At 39.3% G+C, this 21,532-nt stretch overlaps 1 protein-coding gene across 2 annotated transcripts in view; it reads left to right on the forward strand.

The window, feature by feature from the left end:
- LOC133424899 (E3 ubiquitin-protein ligase Midline-1-like) overlaps window positions 1–2,422 on the forward strand; it is a 78,466-nt gene extending 76,044 nt beyond the window's left edge. For both annotated transcript variants that reach the window (XM_061715476.1, XM_061715475.1), the window contains exon 10: window positions 5–2,422. In XM_061715476.1, the coding sequence (XP_061571460.1) occupies window positions 5–353 (349 nt within the window). In that variant the 3' untranslated portion in view covers window positions 354–2,422. The remainder of the gene's footprint in view (window positions 1–4) is intronic.
- The last annotated feature ends 19,110 nt before the right edge of the window (window positions 2,423–21,532 follow it).

The raw sequence follows: 21,532 nt of genomic DNA on the forward strand, positions 1-21,532 counted from the left end.
ACAGGTATGCTATTGGCATAGCCTACAAATCAGCCCCAAAGCACGAGTGGATCGGCAAGAACTCAGCATCCTGGGTACTCTGCCGTTGCAACAATTCCTGGGTGGTTCGCCACAACAGCAAGGAGCTGGCTATCGAGCCTTCGCCCCACCTGCGTCGCGTCGGGGTCCTGCTGGATTACGATGCGGGATACGTGACCTTCTACGATGCCGTGGGCTCCCAGCACCTACACACGTTTCACGTCTCTTTTGTCCAGCCTGTGTGTCCTGTATTCAATGTGTGGAATAAGTGTCTGACCATCCTCACTGGTCTTCCCATCCCTGACCACCTAGAGGGGCTGGAACCCAACAACTGATAGCCACAAGGATGAATCAGCATCAGCTCATTATCTTAAAGCTGCACTAGGCAGGAGATACGAAAAAGCTTATGCTCGGATCAAGAAACAGAGGAGAAAGTCGTCCTTTGATAAGCCATTATTCTAAATTCTGTGCTTGTGCACATTTGCATTAAGGGACAGTGATAAAACCGCTGTTGAGCACCTCTGTAAAAAGCAAAGACCATTCGCTAGAAATAAGCAGCTGAATTGCCCTGTACAAATCTTTTGTGTTTCTGAAAACGTTTTCTCGTGCTAGCCTGACCAGCCCTACCCATTCACTTTGAAAATTCTCATTGGTAGAGAACATAGTGAACCAATCCCAATGTGGTGGAGGAGGGCTTTAAAAAGTGACTCATACAGGAAAGTCCAAGAACCACTATTTAAAACAACAATGATTGGTCTCTGATTGGTTGTATACCAATCCAGCGGTGTCCAAGAGATATTTACTTGAATGTCCATTGGTGATGTCCCCTGCAAATCAAAGTCAAAACCACAGAACCGGGATAATTCTTGGTATTGCAGAGGGAAAGAATTAGGATGGCAGGCCAGGCTAACCCAGTGCAGCTTTCAAGAACAAATGCTTGGGGTGTTAGTTTCAAGATTAGCAATGGCAAATATCAGTTTAATATGGTCTCTTAAATCATGGTGTTTAATGTTGTATTAAACTTAAAGTCTCAGTAACAACCAACTCTCAATGGATGACCACAAGCTGGAGTTATGTCAGGGCTAACGGACAGTTCTGGGCTAGATATTCCTCGTTTAAGGTACTTTGGTGGACATACTTGTACAACAGCATCTTGGAAAATAGCCACAAATCAGTTTTTAATTTTCTCTTTCTTTTTACACCACCTCATCAGATATGGCACTTTGAAAACCCCTCAAACCATTCACAGTGCATACACATAAAAACAATCATGGTTGCTGGAAAGAGCAGAACTGCAGACTATATATTTTGTAAATTTGTTGCATCAAATCCTGTTCGCCTTTACCTTTACCCTGGTCTTTAAAAAGGAACCAAAGTAGCCATGGCTGTCTGTTCAGATAAACTTTAGTCTGTTAATAATAAATATTGAATTATTTTTTAAAAAGTGACAGAGAAATAGCATTATGCTAATATTAAAAGCAAGATTCCCTTAAATGTAGACCTTGTTTTTGCACATTGTTTACACTTTATTGAAGCTTTGTAGTGTAAAACTCTAATTTTTGTGCAATTTACATTCATACATACTGGCACAGTCCTGTGTTCTGTTTGACTTTTTGTGTTTATTTTGTTTTCTCATTTTAGGTTTATGTAATATACGACATGTGGGTGACAGTTTTAGCCCCATATTATTACTAAAAAGGGGCAAAATGCACATTAGGGTGGGATATATTTCTGCAAAACAGTCATTTCAATTGACCGATCTTTATATTTCAGTCCTGTTTATTTAAATCTGCCTTCAGAGTACAATCTGAGAATATGACAATTTCAGTTTCTTTATAAAAACAGGCTTCACTTCATTAAGAAATCCATGCACATGGTGCCATCCTCAGACTTGTTGCACACTGATGAGCACTTCATTCTTCACTTTAATCAATGGCTGAGTCTTGATTTGGATTTTTGCATAAAGGGATGGAACAGCTTGAGATTCAACCATTGACATAACAAAAACCTCCCGAAGGGACAGTTAAGTCATTGATTATAGCAGTTCTAGTCATAATACTGTTCAACAATGACAAAAATGGCACTCCTCTGTGTAAATAAAAACATTTGGTTGTATTTCACAAGATCAGGTTTGTTACTCAATACATTTATTGGTAAAGAAGGACAAATGAGATGATCTTTAATTCTTTATTGTCTAGGCAGTACATTGAATCATTTCATTGTATCTGATGCAAGTTTGTAGTGCTTAATTTAATGTTTCCATTTGAACTTTAATGACCATGGTGTTATTTGTTATGTCTCTGTGGACATTTTTATGGAAAACAAGATATGAGAGCTCGCCTCACTGTTGTCTAATATAAGTCTATGAAAAAGTGGAAAATAAAGAGTTCCTTTTCACGTTAAAGTTTGTCTCTTGATGTGTATATGGGAATGTCAATCTCACAAAAAAGGATGAAGCAAAACGACAGATGTCTATCTTCTTGTGGGTGAATGAAGATGCCACTTTAAAGTTTTACAAGCAGACTTAATTTAAATCAAGACTTTGACATGTACCATATAAGTAATTAAAAGAAGTTTTAATAAAGAATTCACTACAATTTCATAGCAGAGTGGCTGCTGTTCAAAGCACTGTTTATACCCCCTCCACGTGATGAATCATCCAGGCACTGTCAAAACTTTTCAGTAAGAGTTCATCACAACAGGTTCATCCGAGTTTATGAATTTCCTGTGGAAAAGGAAGTTGTCGAGTTTATGAGGTGAACTTCCTCCGGACATGAGGGGCTTTTCCTGATTTGTTTAGGAGCAATTGTTCTGAGAAGCCAGAGGTTCATCGCTAGACTGCTAACTTGATTAGCTGACGGTGTGTGTGTTGTTCACACGGTGGAGTGGTGTGAGCGAGCCAAGTAAGTTCACTCAACACAGAACGGTGTGAGAAAAAAAAGGAAGTGTGACAGCTAATTTACAGTCACCATCCTTAAATAACTGAGGTCATTGAAGTTAGCAATTTGCTATTAGAAACAATGCTAGTCATTCCTGCTATTTCTGGCTGTTTCTTCATGAAAGTAAACATTATTTAAATAAGTTACTACCTTTATAAATAACTATTTCATAAACATTGATTAATTTAAGCTTCAACACATAGGATTCGTTAGCATTAGCATTCACTAAGAAACAATAATGCTAGTCATTAGCACTGCCTTTCACAGCTACACTTTCATAAAGTATACAACCTATAAATTTAGTTTTATACAAAAAAATAATTCTCCTTTACCACACTTATTCATTTAAGCTTATATTACATAGCATTTGTTAAGGGGCTTTCACATAGAGGGCAGGGCCGCCGCAAGGGGTGTGCGAACCGTGCGACCGCACGGGGCCTCGGGCCCCAAGGGGCCTCGCGCTATGGGCCGTTTCTTTTTTTTTTTTTTTTTTTTCAAATGTTTTCTTTTTTTCATTTTTTTTTCTTCGTTTTTTCCCTTATGAATATCAACAGTCCCGTTCCATTACAGACCTAAATGTCTACTAGTCTGTGCATATCAATAAATATATGTGCAATGATGCGCGTGTCTGTTGTTCAATACAACTGCGTCAGACCAAGCGCAGACACAAGCTGCACTGATCAAGACGGGTGGAGTTGGAACTGTCACACAATGTCGAGAGAACGACATAAATTCAGGAAATTTCCATCAGGGGATGAAAAAAGAAAAAAACTAAAGAAAATGGAAGAGTTTAATGCCTCTCTGAAAGCCTCGTTAGATAAATTTGTTACAAGAATCACCGATCCGACCAGGTCTCAAGCAGCCGTGGGGCCCTGCGTCGAGGCAGTCGAGATGATGATGAGGCAGGGGAAGGTATCCAGTATTTTGCTAATTGGAGAGTTAAAATTGCGCATATAAACACCCAATCTGACCCGAAAAACCCAAAAATTTTGCGCGCGTGAGCGTAGCGAGCGCGTGAGGGCCCCCCCCCCGGCCATTTCGCACAGGGCCTCGCAAATCTCCCAGTCGGCTCTGATAGAGGGCGCACAGCGGCGGTCGCCGACGGCTTTCCCATTCATTGTGTATGTGCTGCCGCCGCGCAAGGGCGCAGGGGTCTGCCGCCGGCGGCGTGCAAGAGGGCGCATTCCGCCGAGTTTGCGCGGCGGTAAACGACGCAAGAGGGTGCATGCCGACGGGTTACCGCGGCGACAAGGGCGCAGGCTGCCACTGCGAATTGAAATTTTTTTTAATTTCACCGTGCGCCCTGTGACGACATCTCGGCGCGTCCAATAGGAGACAAGGTGGTGGAGGGTGAAAAAAAACTTGCAGGTTGTAGATCAGAGACGATCAACATGGAGGAAAGAATGATCTTGGCTGTGAGTCTGTGTGAGGAGCTGTGGGATGAGACTGCAGACCTATCGGGACATCATTAAAAAGGGACAAAAGTGGAGAGAAATCTCCCAGAATTTGGACATACCAGGTGTGTTTAAAAGTGGTAGAAATGTGATATTCTTTTGTTCTTTTAACAATAAAATGTTAGTTTAAAATAAAATATAACATTTCCATGCCTCATATCAGGATCAATTGAATCATTTATCAATATATGGTTATGAAAAGACCACGTGTCAATACTTTTGTAAACTGAACCACATACTTCTACATGTACACTCAGTATATCTAAAAATCTAGATGACTGACATGAGCTAAAAAAACAACAACATAGTTCAGAAAGGTTTTTTAATAAAATATGTTTTTAACTATTTACAGTGGATGACTTGAGGGACAGATAAATATAGGAGAGGAAGGGAGGCCAGGCGTTCAGTTGCAGTGATGAAGCCTGAAGTTGGTTGTGATCCTGCTGAGGCTCCAACTCTCCCCAACAGGCTGTAACTGCTCCCTGTTCAGCCTGAAGTAGAAGCTCATCATGGAGCTGTAGCTCCCCAACAAGCCTGTATTCCCCCAAATCCTGTCTTCTCATGAGGATTTCATAGAGCCGTCCCCTCCTTGCTGCTGTGCTCGTCTCCTCCACCTCCTCCTCAGAAGAACTAAAGTCAGGTATTTTCTTTGAAGCAGGGACAGATTTGCAATTTTGACAATTTTTCACATTTTGCAAACCAAGCTGTACTATACGTCCAAACGAGTGGGAAAACGGCGCCAGACCGGAAAAACGTTTTTTCTTTAACTTGCAGCAAATATGTACGCGATGCGCGCTGCTCTGCGCCGAGTCTGTGCCCACCCCGGCGGTGTGCGCGGCGCAAACCGCGTTCTATGTGAAAGCCCCTTTAAGCAGGGGAAAGGTGTGTTAAAGTTAGCGTGAACACCTCATTAATGCTAGCCATTGCTACTTTTCATGGCTCCTGCTTCATGAAACATAACAATCATGGGCTAATACTGTTTTAAACATCCATAGGCCTATACATCTTTTCTTCACTACATTTATTAATTTAAGCTGTAATACAGAGGATTGATGAAACATTAGTGCTAGTCATGCTAGCTTTCAAGGCTGCTGCTGCAGTGTTTAGAACTAGTTCACCTTTCATATATATTACATACATACTGTATATATTCACTTTCCTTTGGGTTTAATACAATTAACTGTTTGCTGATCCTATTGTGGCCTCATACAAGACCCAGCTGTTTGACATCTCAAACAATCAATAGAGTAACTTAATGTGTCTTCGCATTTTGCTGCTCGGCTAAAGTCTCCCGCAAAAGGTTGAGCACCAAACATTTTATTAACCTTTATCAAGGGAAGGCTTTGCTGAGCTTGTGTTATTCTTGTACACAACCTTGGCTTGTGTGCTGTGAGGTACTGCTATATTCACACACGGCAACTAATGTCAATGTCCAGCAACCTAAACAGCCAAGGCCTTTTATTTTCCTCTCTCTTTTTTATCAGCCTGAAGGCCACCTTCAAAACAGTTTAAAAAGATGGAGAGACTGTGAGTCAATTTTTCCTCATGGGAATTTGAACCAATGACTGTCCTTCACAAGACCACTTCACTCTCCTTTAGGCAAACACTGTCCCAGTTTTGTACATGGCGTCTGGCCAGACAAGCTGGTTCAGTGTGTTGTTGTCGTCTGCTCTTCCACCGCTGCAACTGAGCTTGTATGGGCAGTCTTGAGGGTTTGCAGAGATCTTTTTTTTTTCGTCCTCCCCCTGCTTACAACCACATCACAGAGACGGGCTCCAAAGACACAGGCCCGAAGCCCCTGGCAAAGCTGTGTATATTTTCTATAGGTACTTGCCAAATATATGGATTTGTGTGTTTGTGGTGATTAAGTGGGCGTCTAAGAGTGGATCCTTCCTGCTGGCAGTTTTACATTTAAAGCAAACAGGCTACCGCTTCATTTTCAAGGAACAGATGAAGGGCATGAGGAAACCTTTCCAAAACAGAGCTAGAAAATGGGTGCGTATTTTGTAAAACATCCAGCAATAACAAAAAAATGTAATGAACATGGGTCTAATTATTCCATTACTGACTGTATCAATTTTGCTTTCAGAAGACTTTACTGCTCTTTGTGGCTTTGCATTTCTCCATGTAGGCAATTTTTAAATGCAGGGAAATCAGTCCTCTAAATGTCCAGCAGATGTCACTGTTAAGATTCAGGAAATTGTGCACACCAGCACACACAGAAATGTTGCTGAATTATTGATCTTAAATGGCATCGGAATGACAACTTAGCTTCACACCATCAGGCAGTGGTTACTGTTTGAGGAAGACTCCACAAACAAATACACATAAACCCAAGGTCCTCTCATGTTACTGCAATGCACATGTCAAATAAAGCATATGTTTCTACTGCGGTTGAGCTCTGCAGAGCAAAATTTTTCTTTTTTTGAGACTTTTTTAACATCTCATACCTACTGATTTTAACTCTATTGCAGTTCAATGAGAAACTCATCTTGTACTGATCAACATCAGTCGTTCTGGGATTATTCTAACCCAGCCTGGTCTCTGCATTGTAAGATATAAGGTTTGACTGCATTCACCATCTGTGTTGAATTTTGAAATGGCAAACAATACATCATCCTATCGATCCGTTAACTACTGTTTGTCCAAGTTTGAGTCATGGCACCAGCAGCCTAAGCAGGAAGGCCAGACCTCCCTCTCCCCTGCCACCTCTTCAGGCCTTTCCGGAGAAATGTTCTCAAACCAGCCAAGAGAAACAAAATCTCTCAATGTCATGGTCAGTCCTGCAGCCTTCTCCTGGTTAAAGGTGCCCAAAACACCTCCCCAGGGAGCCGACCAGGTACACGCTAAATTGATGCTCAACCTGGCTCCTCTCATTGCACAAAGAAGCAACGTCTCACCTAAACTCCAAGGAAGAAACTCCTATATCCACCTTTTTATGTGGAGGACTTTGTGTAGCCAAATGGTCTCTAGAACTATATTGTCAGGAAAAACTGCATTTGGTAGGGTCTTCGTGGGAATATTGATCCTGGTGTTGTTGTCCTTAGCTGCCAAAACTGGCTCTTGGGACAAAAGTATACCGTTCCATAACAGAAAGAGTTGGGACAATATGGAAAATGCATATTTAAAAAAAATATTGTATTCAATCATTTGTTTCTTTGCAGACCAAGATATTTCATGTTATTTCCTGTCTACATCCTCTCAGTTCTCAGTATCCATCCTGCATTTTAAATTTGCAACACATTCCAAAAATGTTGTCATAATAAAGCTTTTGCTGCTTTGTCTTTTTGTCTTTCATTTTTCGTTTGCTGAAATACAAATTCTGGCATTGAGGATGCCATCAGATAAAATGTTTCACTCATTTAGTGCAATTCTTTCTTAGGTATTGTTATCCAATTTTTTGTTCCAAAATTCTGCAAACATTCTCTTTTAGGGGACAGGTCATGACAGCAGGAAGGCCAGTCTAGGCCAGTCTTGACCTGAGCCCCGTTCCTCCACAGGCATGCCTTTGTGGTTTTACATTGACATGATGAAAAATACACGAATGACCATCTGTGGAAACGATAATTGAAATGCAGTTAATGTAAAAATGTCCTTGTACTTGTCCACATCAATGCTTCCATTGCAGAAGTGTAAATTACCTTTGTCAGGGACACTGATAGAACCCCATACCGTCACAGAGCACTTTGGATTCGACAATAAACGTATGAAAGCAGGTTTTTGCAGTAAAGCAGCAATGTTTTGACACCAAAGATGTCCTTCAATCAGAAAAATCGTGTCTGATGCATTCATGAAGGCGACTACTTCATTATAACAAATCTATTAAACACCAAAAGCCCAGAATTCCTTGCTGAGAAACTAATAAAGTAATAAAAAGTATCACAAATGATTAATATGGGAGATGACTAACTGTTTGAGGCAAATAAATAAAAAATGGAAAGAATTACATCGATATTCAGAAACGTATGCTACTGCTATTCCTCATTTTTCTAGCCAAGCCCGTTAATGAAGCAGAATTTGATGTCAAGATTAAGATTAACCAAGATTAAGATGACATTTCAGAATAAAATAAGAGCATTAAAACCAATTTATGTTATATTTCAGATCCATCATTTGTGGAGTTGTTCTCCAGGTCGGTTCTTATAGGCTCTGACAGTTAAAATGAGGGCCAAAGGATTCTGCTTCACCTGGACAGCTGACATCAACCCCTTAGGGCAGTTTTCTTTAGATATGCTTGTGCCTGTCTGTTTTACCCTCGGATCAAGATTTTGAATGAGAAAAACCAGCCTGGCTATCCATATCCATTCACTTCATCAAAATTCTCTCTCGTGAAATGGGTCTGGTACCCAACCCTTTCACAGCCGTTTCCACCAGTACAGGGGATACTGCACCAATCGCACCTTGGATCATAATGGCATTCCAACTTCACTGTAAGCTATTTTGGATGTCTTTTGTTGACACTAGTTTGGTTCTCTGATTGACTGTAGACCTGTCCAGGTCATATTTTTCTGTGTCCCTTAGTTCTGTCCCCAGAATTCAAAGGGGTAGTCCGAAGGAACCAGACTAATTCTTTGTATTGAGGAGGAAATAAAGTGGGATGGCTGGCAAAGCCACATCAAAACTGTACAAATGCCCCCTTTTCAACATTGCCACTCAGTTTAAAGTATGTGGTTTTATGGGGTAGGAAAGATATGAACGCTGTATAGTTCCATCTAATCAGTTTCTGTCAGTGGCGCCACCAGGGGGTGGCCAGGGGTGGCCATGGCCCCCCCTACAAATTTGCTGGCCACCCCACTGGCCTCAATAAAAAAAACACTTGCCGGTCACATAGATTCTATCGTCAGTTATGCATTTCATCCCAAATGATTTGGGCAAAATGCATATCATATGGCGTTTCTTTAAGTATTTCTGAGCCTAATAATAAAAAAAATATATATATATATATATATATATATATATATATATATATATATATATATATATATATATATATATATATACATACATACACAAAAACATGTTTTTTATATAATTTATATATATATATATATATATATATATATATATATATATATATATATATATATATATATATATATATAATAAATATATGATATATATATATATATATATATATATATATATATATATATATATATATATATATATATATATATATATATATATATATATATATATATATATATACCATAGGTTTTTACCAACATGGTATTAACCATTATGCAGACAAGGTGGAAAGTAAAAAAAAAAAAAAAAGTATTTCTGAGCCTGTATACTACAACAGTATAATAAAGTCCTGTAATGATGGCTTTTAGTTTTGGTGTCCACCCCAAGAATTTAATTGAATCTGGCCCCCCCTAGGAAACATTTCTGGATGCGCCCCTGGTTTCTGTGATGTCACAGTACCCTGAAAATCTGAACAATTACTGAATGATATATTTTACTGAACGATTCTAAACAAGGTGGCAGGGTTGTATTGTACTGAAGTTTTTATGAGTTTGTAGTCCCTTTCATGCCTTGCAGAGGTGTGCAGTTGCCAGCAAGCATCCAGGAACTTGGGCGACATCCGAGAGTCCCAGATTCTTGGCTGCGGTGACATGGCTTGGTCTTGGTCTCAAACGGTCATTTCTTTCTTAGGAAAATGCTGCAAGGCTTTGGCTGCTTCACCCTTGGGGGGGTGGAGTTGTTAAGGTCACACTTGGCAAGATCTTGCTTGGCAAAGCATTTCTGAGAATAACCTCAGGAAAAATTTCGACATCGCTTTGTCCCTTGACTTTGTTGTCGAGCGTTGATTTTTTGACCTTTGAAAGAAGTTGCGTCACCTCCTTATTCCACCACTTATTGCTGCTAATGATTAATATATTTTTCAGTTATGTTTCTTTCCATTTTTTGGTACAGCATGATGTTCCTGACTTTGGCAACAGGAGGCTTGTGAAAACAGCTCTATAGCCTTTTTTCCCATAAGCTTTGGTCTCCTCTCAAAATCTTGCAAACACCTGGTCATTAATGAGATTCTGGTCCAGCGCGGCAGCTTATCTGGTCTCCTCTTGACAGCTGTTACCTTCCAAATGAATTTCAAATCTGCTTGCCAAGGCCTGTGTTGACTCTTCCGAGTTTTAGAGCCGGTTCCCCAATTTCTATTTGAATGCATTTGATCTTAATAAGAAACTTGCTATGCAAACTCCAGCTTTGCATTCTAATCTATACCGGTCGCTGTGCCAATGGGTCTGTGACAACAATTTAGTCTGAAGGAATGATCGATTTACAGGTGAAAGCATTCATTGTAAACGTCAGCTAAAAGTCAAACCTTCAGTTGCAGTAGAAATGCTTATGCTTTCATCCTATTCTTTCTTGCTCCAAGTTCTCCTCTACTGCAACAAACAAACAGACGTTCTGAGCTCTTCTCCCATTTTCAGATTACCTTCTTTAAAATTCTCTCCCTTCGATAGAGTGGCAATTTCATCGAGACAGCCAGTCAAGAATCCAATTAATTTGCACTTCTCAATCATAAAATCGTCTGTCAAGCTGAAATAAATTTAAACAGACTTGTTTTTACTGCCTTACTGGTTAATTAAGAGATGATAATTAATTGCACTCCAAATGAGGAAGGGCTTTTGTGATCTCAAGTAATTGGAAAATTATATTATATATGTATATGTGAAAAGGGAGACAAAAGAGCAGAGCAACCAAGCAACAAAAAAGGACGAAAGCATGAAATATGAAGGATACTGGGGGAGTGTCAGCTGAGTGAACCATTTCCTCTCATTTTGACTAAACAAGTCAGACCTTTTTTTCTGGTACAGAATGCAATGCAGGTTTATTGGGGAGGTGACTGTGATTAATCTGTTTTTAAAAGTCAGTTGAGCTTTACTTTTATCAGAAAAGCAGACCTTTTATTTTTACAAAGAATGTACTCTGGTCAGGGTTATCTAAACTAGTAAGGAAGAATAACAAACTACTCTGTACTATCAAAAATAAGAATTTTAAACCTTTACACCGACAATACCTCATACTACGACTATACCACCAATACCTGTGGTACCTCAATACCACAGTAAGAGTTTGTTGGACCTCAGTGATGATGATTATTAATTACTATAACTATAATGATTACTGTCATTTCCAGACTATTGAGCACACCTGAATATAAGTCGCACCAACTAAATTTGAAAAGAAAACACATTTTGTACAGATATAAGCCGTATTAATTTCATTGGTCGGATGTGACAAGGCTAAATGTTTGAGCATGGAGGTCGTTAGTAGGGGTGTAACAATATATCGTGCCACGAAATTTTGCGATACAAAAACGTCACGATACGTGTCGTGGAGGTGAAAACTGTAGCGCGATATTGAGTTATTAATATTAATATATTGTGTTTACTAGTAACGTCCTATTGGTGCAGCGGGATCATATGACGACCGCACCTCGACCCGCGGACAAAATCTTACTACGCTCAGAAGAAACTGGTACCGTTTTGCGGTCCCGATTACGGGACTCTTGCAGGGTTTTGAGCTCCGAAATTTTACTTATAAGGTGAGCATGAATCAATCTTTTTTATGATGTAAAGATTGTGTAGTGGGATGAAACGATAACGGGGTTCACCTTACGGCCTCAGGCTGGGAGCTTGTGGCTGAAGCTCTGAGCTCTGGCACAAGATAAATAACAGTCACGTTGCATTTTGAGTTTGGGACTTTTCAGTTTATTTATTTACTTTTCTTTATTTATTTAATTTTATAACATTTCTGGAAAAGAAAAAAGTTAAGTCATACTGTACGTGAGAAAAACTATTCAGTTTGTGGCAAAATATTTTTACTTGTATGATGCATAATGCATACCTGACATTTACTTTTAGTTCAGTTTGTGGAAAATGGTTGGCCTGGCTTTCTCTTTAAAACTTAAACAGTTATAAAGCATTACAAACTGTAACAATAGGGCAAACACACAGCCTTGTTTTGTATTTTGTGTCTTTCAAAAAAATACATTTTTTTCCAGTCATACAGTATGTTCCTCATTCAAGGTTGTTAAAACAATACTGCTATAATATCGTATCGGTATCCTGACCTCAATATCGTGTATCATACCATATCGTGAGATTAGTGAATCGTTACACCCCTACTCGTTAGCCCGTAAAAATTAGCCGTGTCATTGTTAAAGCGGCAGGATTCTAAAGCGTGTGAAAAACGTAGCGCCTTGTAGTCCGGTATACCTTATTAATCCCGCTATGTGGAAATTTACTACAGCAGTGTAAAGGTAAAAAAAAATTACTATAAAAAACATTTTAGCAATAAAACAATCCTTGTCCGCGCTGCCTCCTCCCCTGCAGAGCACAGTGTAGAAGCTAGCAAAAGCTAGCACAGATTCATAAAAGGTCCTGAGAGTACTCACAAATATCTCATGGAAAGGATTACTATCAAGTATATGTGTGAGGCCCGTGTAAAATGTAGACCTCTGTTTCCGTTAGCGGATGTCCGGGGTGAAACCTAGTAGACTACTTTCAGAAGTTGCGTCAACATTTAAAGTGGAAAACGTGAGTTACAATTTGTGCATCTTAAATTTCTTTTTAGAGACGGTTATGTGAAGCACTTATGAATATTAAGTGTCTTAAGTGTAATTTATGGTTCTATATATCAACTATGCATTTGTCTTACATATAAGACCTATGTAGTTAATGAAATATAGATTAATTTAAGCCTGATTTATGCTTCTGCATAGCAGAGAAGCACGTAGCGTACACAGAGCCCCTCCCTCGCTGCTGGGGTTTATCATTTGGCGTTATTGTTTGCGTTGCTCTGTAATTCCACCACCAACCACCAGGTGGAGCTGTTTGTTTTCTGCAGCATTGTAGCTTGTGGTGCCAAGTTTCATTTGTTTATTCTCTTTATGTAGCTCAGACTTAGCAACAGAACCAATGTGGTATATTTTACTCGAGTTGGAGGTGATAAATGTTGACCATCAGTCGTTTTAAAAGGACATTGCAGCAAACTATAGTTCGACTCGACAAGAAGACACACGAGTGGAAAGTACGAAAAAAATGAAAAACAACAAACCTCCGGATCTAGATGGAACATTTTGGTCAGGTGATGCAGACGTCTGCAGGGTGGTGGTTGTTTGGATGGAGAGGCTCTGCTTTACAACGCCGCGGATTTGACTGAGATGCATACATTTTACTTTATAGTCCTTAACTGTTCGTGTAGTGTTGTGTTTACACCATCAAATGCCAGGTGGCAGTGTGGGACCTTTTCTGCAGCAAGGTAGCTGGCGATGACAACCTCTTTTTTTTTGTTGATTTCCTTTGTGTAGCTCAGGGAGAAAATGAAGCATATCTTATGTCAGTTTTTGACTGATTTTGCAGCAATCCATCTTTCTACCCAGCTTAAAAATTAGATGTAGAAGCAGGACATACAGAGGGAAGTATTATGTTACTAAAAGCCATGGCAAAAGTTGCGTAAAAAGGTTGGGAAAACCCAAGGTTACTCGTGAAATGACAATGAATCTCAAATCTTTTCACATAATCATGGCATCACAGCTGCTCCATTTTATTGAAATACAAGTAAAGATCATCCCTCCTGAACATAGCAGTCATATGAAATGTTAAAAGTCCCATGTTATGCTTTAACTGTACTCAGACTGTAATGTGCCCAGATGTCATGCTGTCCAGCTGTCATATGAAGAGCTGAAAAACTGATGAAGCAATGAATAAAAAAAGTGTGAAAGAGAAAGTAGTGGAGCTTCAATGTTTTGTGTTTCTTTCAAAAAACACCTTTCTGCTCATACAAGAGTATGAGTATTAACTACTCAGATGGGATTCGGTTCATAACTACACATCCTCCAATCGTCTCAGTTGCCATGGCATGTGACAAGTAATAATGTGTCCGATTGGTCCAGGAAGGTTGTGCAGGAGAGGGGGTGGCCAAAACTCCTCACCACAGCACACAGACAATACAAGCTTTAGGCTGCAAGGTCTGATCAATTCTGAGTGGCGGTTATAGTAAAATTCGTATTGTGGCGTTTGATCTGGATCAAAAGTGGTCTTGGTCAGATTGGTTGTTGTTGCTGTTCTCCCCTCTTGCATGGCAGATGGGTGCCCTTCCTGAGTCTGGGTCCGCCAGAGGCTTCTTCCCATTAAAAAGGGGAGTTTTTCCTTTCCACAGTCGCCTGGTGCTTGCTCAAGACGGGGGATTGTATCGAAGAAAGTTTTGAACTAATCGGTTGCAATAACTGTTAGTTATTTCATTGGCTTTGTATTAACTGGACTAATTTGGGACAAGTTGAATTGTATTTTTCATGATTTGGTGCATAATAATTATTGCATAATATCAGACTTTTAAGAAGAGATGTGGTCCCTGGTGTTGCAAAATTGTATTCACTTTTTTTTTAATAAAAAAACCCCAACAACTTTGTATGCAGTGTTGGTGTACTTGAATGTTATTCATCTCCATCTTAATATGCGTTTTGCTTCAAGTGAGTAAGGAACATCTGCCACCCATTGTAAGACTGGAACATGTCCTCTCTTAGTAGTTGGTACTGTTGCCTTGGCAGTGCGAGGAATTCAGCCCGGCTGCTTTATTTTCAGCCTCTTCATTGCAGAGTCCTGGCATTGACAGTGGTTGAAGAGCTCAAAACATTTTTCTTTTTGTAAAGCTATCAATGCTGAACAGAAATTTCTCAGCATTCAGTTTAAAAAAAAAGTGACTGATGGAGGTTATCAGCACTACGCAGGAACATTTACTCAACAGAATTACTTAATAATTGTATTCTATTGAATATTCAGCCATTGTATTTTGGAATATTTTGTAAGAAGAACAAAATTGTAACAGTTTAGATTTCTCTAGTTTAATATTCTCACTAAATTTATGGTCAAATTAATTTGAAAAACGTGACTATTATTGTCTTAATATAACAGAAGTAGAACCAGGTCGATATGAGTCGATGCATGAAACTTCAAATCACATGGAAATACAGGATTTCACATAAAAGAGACGCAGACACTTTTATGCATTAAGCAAAATCAGTTCTGCTCTCTTACAGAGCTATTTTTGTTTCTCTCGGTGTATTTCAACTATTTATTGATTAAGTGAAATGGTATAGTTTAAGAGCTACAAATGCTCTTCTGAGGGTCAAGTTCATGTTTTAGAAGAAGGAATGACTAAACCCGAGTGAAGATCTCATTAGGACTGAAAGGCCTTTGTACGGATGCGCCCGGGAGACAAAGTCTCGGCGAAAAGAAGCAGAGATAATGAAAGACGAGTGAAAAGGTTTGTGTGTGTGCAGGGAGAGAATATGTGGCATTAGATGTGTTTGCTATGAAGGAGAGAGGTGGAAGGAGAAAAGGTGAGAGGATGATGCACCCTCGTATACGGAGGCGCGAGCTCGCGAGTGTGTGGGTGGGTGCGTGCGCGCTCGCGGCTTGTTCTTGCCTGAGTGCATTCGCAGATAGAAAAGCGGATATGACAGGCCTGCCTGTTGTCTCCCCAGAGTAATTGCTTATGGATTACCTGAGGCGAGTCCCACTGGAGACACTTAGAAATGACACTCCCAGGTGACTCCTTGAATCTTGTTCATATCCGGTCTGAGCGAGAGTTTGATTTTGCGTCGCCTGATGTGTGCGACTCTGTATCTTTGTGTGTGAGTGTTAGCAGATCCAAGGGGATATGTTGTCTCTCTCATCTTACCGACTCACACAGAAGTAACTGCACCACGTCAGAGCTGTTTATTACACAAACACTCACACACACGCCAGCAAACACATACACCCTTTGAATCCATCATCTCTGACTCAGCTTAGTTCCATCTGGTAACAGCTGACAAGCTAATAACTGGAACATTTTGGTGCAGGTTTCAATGACATCCAGTTTATCCTGACTGTTTGTGCTCTCGAGACAAACCTAAAATCCTTTTAGTGTCACTGCATTGACAGACTCTGCCGTGCTCTGGAAGCCTTTCACACAAAGCCAACCTTTATTTAGATTCAAGACTAATAAACATCAAGGCGCCGAGTGTCAGAAAGGGGAACCTTAAATGATTTTGAAAGGCAGATAGGGCGATTTGCCACTTGACAACTGCAATCAATAACACTTTTATGATCTAGGGAAAAAAAAAGAGACTATACTATATAAAGAGTTGGTTTGTTATTGCCTTTGGAGGATCTCATGTTGACAGGAACTGACTCCACTCAGACTTGGTTAACCCAGAGATGGGCAGAACCCTTCAAGCCTGGTAGTCAAATAGGAAATGCTCAACTATCTTAGCTCAACTTTGATCATATCAACCTGCAAGACAATCTAATATTAGCTTACATTCATTCTGGTTGAATCTGTCCTTGTTCCAGGTGTTGCTCCTGAAATGACGTATGAAATTATACTGATAGAACCGCTGGCCGAGTTCCGCCAAAGCGACTGCAGCCTTCCATCGTTAGTAAAGTTGCTTTCGTCGACGAAAATTGTGACTAAATATCGTCGTCCACGAACATTTATCACCTGAGGAAAAGGAGACGCAACGAAAATGCTGGTCATGTGACGATAATAGGGGTGTAACAATATATCGTGCCACGAAATTTCGTGATACAAAAACGTCACGAAATGTGTCGTGGAGGTGACAAACTGTATCACGATATTGGATTATTAATATTAATCTATTGTGTTGACTAGTAACGCGCATCCGACCGCGCGTGCCGACCGCGCCTCGACCCGCGGACCAAAATCTTACTCCGCTAAGAGAAAGTAGTACTGTTTTGCGGTCCCGATCACAGGACTCTTGGGGGGGTTTTGAGCTCTGAACTTTTAAGTCTGGTGTAGAGTTAAACCTTACCTTATTAAATTAAACCTTTTTCAGGTCGTGAGTAGGACAAACACGGGGACAACTTCTGCTGAGTTCCAGTGTACTTTACTGTCCGCTCAACAGTGTAGGATTTTAGAACATCAACACAGCACCTAGTGCCGTACTGTGGCGTATCACTCCGCCCAATCTGAAACAGACTAATCACTACAGATAAACTGACTAGTGTCATTATAGTCCCTGATTTACATCAGAATATAAAGAATATATTTATAAAATAATAAACCCTGAATTACCAAAATAACCTTAACAAAAATAAATCTCCTCTTACCCTTATAAGGTGAGCATGAATCAATCTGTTTTATGATGTAAAAATGTATTTATTTACTTTTATTTATTTATTTAATTTTAGTTGTTAAATTTCTGGAAAAGAAAAAAGTCAGATCATACATGAGAAAACTATTCAGTTTGTGGCAAAATATTTTTACTTGTATGAAACTGAAGATGCATAATGCAAACCTGACATTTACTTTTAGTTCAGTTTGTGGAAAATGGTTGGCCTGGCTTTCTCTTTAAAACTTAAACAGTTATAAAGCATTACAAACTGTAACAATAGGGCAAATGCACAGCATTGTTTTGTATTTTGTGTCTTTCAAATAAGACATTTTTTTCCAGTCATACAGTGTATGTTCCTCATGCAAGGTTGTTAAAAAAATACTGCTATAATATCGTATCGTATCGTTATCGTGACCTCAATATCGTGTATCGTACCGTATCGTGAGATTAGTGTATCGTTACACCCCTAGACGATAACGATAATTACATATAATGCAATATCTTAGAGGAATAAAAACGAGACTAAAATGTAGATTACAAAATGAAAACTCTGCTAAAATGTGTCTTCATTTTCGTTGACCAAAATGAGACAAGACGAAATGTTCTACCAAAGATCGTTAATGTCCATGTGTTCAGTAGTTTCCTCTGGTTTCGTTCTGCTGCTGGGTGACGTTAGTCCTCAATCCCAGTCGCTGCAGCAGGAATCAGATCCAGAAGATGCAGCTGCAGGTTAGAGGCTGATGCCGTTAACGCAGAGCTCTAGGTTCACGTACATTAAAAACAAAGTTACATAGAGGAAGGGACCGATGGCCGGCCACGCGGGGATCTGCTCTGGGTTAGGGTTAGACGATCTCTGAATACACTTTCGCTACATAGACGTGGAAAAGAAAACCGAATGCGTAATCGAAAAAGATGACATATTCGTATCTGGAATGAACGTATTTTTGAGTCTATAAGGTAACAATAATATAATAATAAGATAACCTTGTTTGAATTCTAAAATGGGTTTGGCTAAATACAATCTTTGACTAAAACTAGACTAAAATGGTCCGGGACAATTCTGACTAAAATAAGACTAAAATGCTCAGACTTTTAGTCGACTGAAACTTGACACGACTAAAAGGAGTATGACCGTGACTAAAACTACTAAAAACTGATAGCTTGACCCAAAGACTAAACTAAAACTAAAATTGAAACAGGCCAAAAACAACACTACTTAGCAGATCTGTTTTTATTGTTCAAGGTGCTCAACGGTGGTTTTGACTGGGTTGTGGATAAATGGCTGCTTTCTTTTCTATACTGCATTTTCTTTTAACAATCTTTCACCAGAGCATAGTTCTGGGCTTTCTTTCATCGATGTTCTCCAAAGTAATCTTTTATCCCCAGACGTGTGTTGCCCCCTGTATTAAATTCGAGATGGACAAAATACATTTACTAATGCAGCCGCACGACACAACGCAGCAACGTTCATGGATTCATGCAAACTAAGCGTTATCAGCATCGGGGTGTTAATCAGGCTTTGGGAGAACCCCTGGGAACCGGAATAGATATGTGCAGAGAATGAAAAGCCCCAAAATTCTCCATGTTTATGTGTCGGGTGCACATTGTGTAGGTGCATGCAGATCTGCAGAAATATGTACACAGCCCTTCAAGCAGACTCCAAAAATGTACAATAATAAGAACAACCACTAATCATGTCCTAAGGGAGAACACTTCACTCTAGGTAAAGGTATTAACATACCACAATGTTGTACTTTCTCTCTTGGCACAGCTGTCATTTCATTCCAGAGGAAGATAAGTAAAACAGGGTGAAAATAAAGGTTATAGCAATTTTCTCTCTCCACGATAAGCTTGTTTTCTTATTTATAGTAAATTACTATATCAAACGGCGACAGTTACCGCTATCAACAATTGCTCCCTGTGAGGGTTTTTCAATGTTAAAATGCATGGAGTACTAAGATTAAAAGTCATTCTATTGATTCAAATAAAACATTTTTTGCACTAATGAAAAATAAAAATGGAGACTGGAGGCCCTTTTGTGGTAACATTTATTAATTTGATACTGGAATATGTCATCTTTCAAGTGCCTGCCTCAGAAGTGCCAGGAAAAAGTCAACGAAGGCATACGGCATCAAATCAATGCCAAATGTATAGTAAATCAAAACCTAAAATCTGAGAACCAAATCCTTGAATCTGTAACCAAGAAATCATAATCTCCAACCAAGCCTGCAGTCATCTTTTGCTCAGTTGTACTTTCTCTTTTTGTGGTTGCAATTCGGAAAGTGAGTGTCAAATCAGCGCTGCGTCACTCTACGGCGGTCAGGCAGGATCAGGCAAGTCTTCTTTAGAATCTTTAATGATAGCACAGAAGTCAAGTTCACCAAAGGTGCTGAGTAGTGACAACTAGACATTGAACACTATAGACTGTCACTTAAAATACCATTCCAATAATTATACCAGGCTGTAAATATGTTTATTCTGTGTTAAAATGGGGGTCAATACAGTCCAAAAGACTTTTTGAGACGCCCTCTAGTGGCCGTTCAAGCAACTGCACTTCTTGGTTCACCTCAAAAGTTGCGTTTCCATTACCAGAGTTCCGCAAAACCCGAATGTCGAAAAAAGAAAACCTGTAACGGAAACGCCTTTGATTCATGCAAACTCCCAAATATCACAAGAACTTTTTTACACTTTCACAGGGTGGTATTTCAGTGTGTCGATAATCTAGTTTATCGCAAAAGTGTAATGGAAATACTTTTTGTACATTTGCACGTCACCAGCATCCCTGGGTGTGTCATAGCAGACCTAAAGTCATCAAAATGTAGTTCCCAGCTGTTTTTGGCCTCATTAAAACGATGCAGTTGTGCTGTAACACTGCTTAATCATTATTCATTACATAAGGGCTTTCCTCTGAATAATCATTTGAGTGATCTTCCGCTGCCTTCATCATCTGACTATTTCCCCAACTGCGGTTAAGGAAGACAAAATATTCTTTGTCTATCTTCTTCAAAAGTTGGGATCGTCTTTTTCATTTTTTTTTTTTTTTTTAAGAGAAGTCTCGCAGGAGTCAGGGTGGGCAAAAATATCGATATGGCAATATATTGCGATACTTTTCCAGCCGATTCAATATCGATATTCAAAATTTGAATATCGATTTTTTTTTTTTTATTTAAATTTTTTTTTTATCCCCGATTTTTTTCCCCATTCTATCACCCAGTGCTCCTACCTAAGTGACAGTCCTGGGCATTGCCACTCTCTACCAACCCTGGGAGGGCCCTGCACTGAGCTCAGGTTTTATTTCACGTTTTATTTCATTTTATAATTAATTTTTTATATAACACAATTGCCTGTCCTTAAAAAATGAAAAATAATGGACAGAGGTTTATTTATTTATGGATTTATATCTATACTGACTGATCACTGTGCCTGTCCTTGGTTTTAGTACCCATCTTTCTTGTGTTTATTATCATTTGCCACATAATTAAAGCAACCTCATACTAAATTTAATGTTAATTTCATATGATGTAAATAATATGAAAAACATATACAAATAAGTTGTAACTTTAGCTTGTATAGTTATAATAAAACATTGTTTTGACTCAGTTTGTCCCATGAATTGTCACTATAATCTGATGAATGTGCAACTCGGATTTTAAGATCCATCACTATCATCTGATGTACATATATACAACTTGGATTTTAAGATGTGTAATGCATTTTTAAATTTTTCGGTGAACTATGTAGAATATAATAATCGGGATATCGCAATGTGTATCGTATCGTGGCTCAAGTATCGTGATGCGTATCGTCCTTCCCAATACCCACCCCTACGCAGGACAGTTACGAGAATTACGCTTATTCCAAAAACACCGTTCAATGGAAACACCGACCTCCTGCAGTAATAATACCTTTATTGCAAATTCAGACTTTCGTTTTTATTTTGCCAAAAAGCGTAATGGAAACAAGAAAACCAAATGCTCCTTCTTGATTGT

The sequence above is a fragment of the Cololabis saira genome, chromosome 24, assembly GCF_033807715.1.
Source record: "Cololabis saira isolate AMF1-May2022 chromosome 24, fColSai1.1, whole genome shotgun sequence".
NCBI lineage: Eukaryota > Metazoa > Chordata > Actinopteri > Beloniformes > Belonidae > Cololabis > Cololabis saira.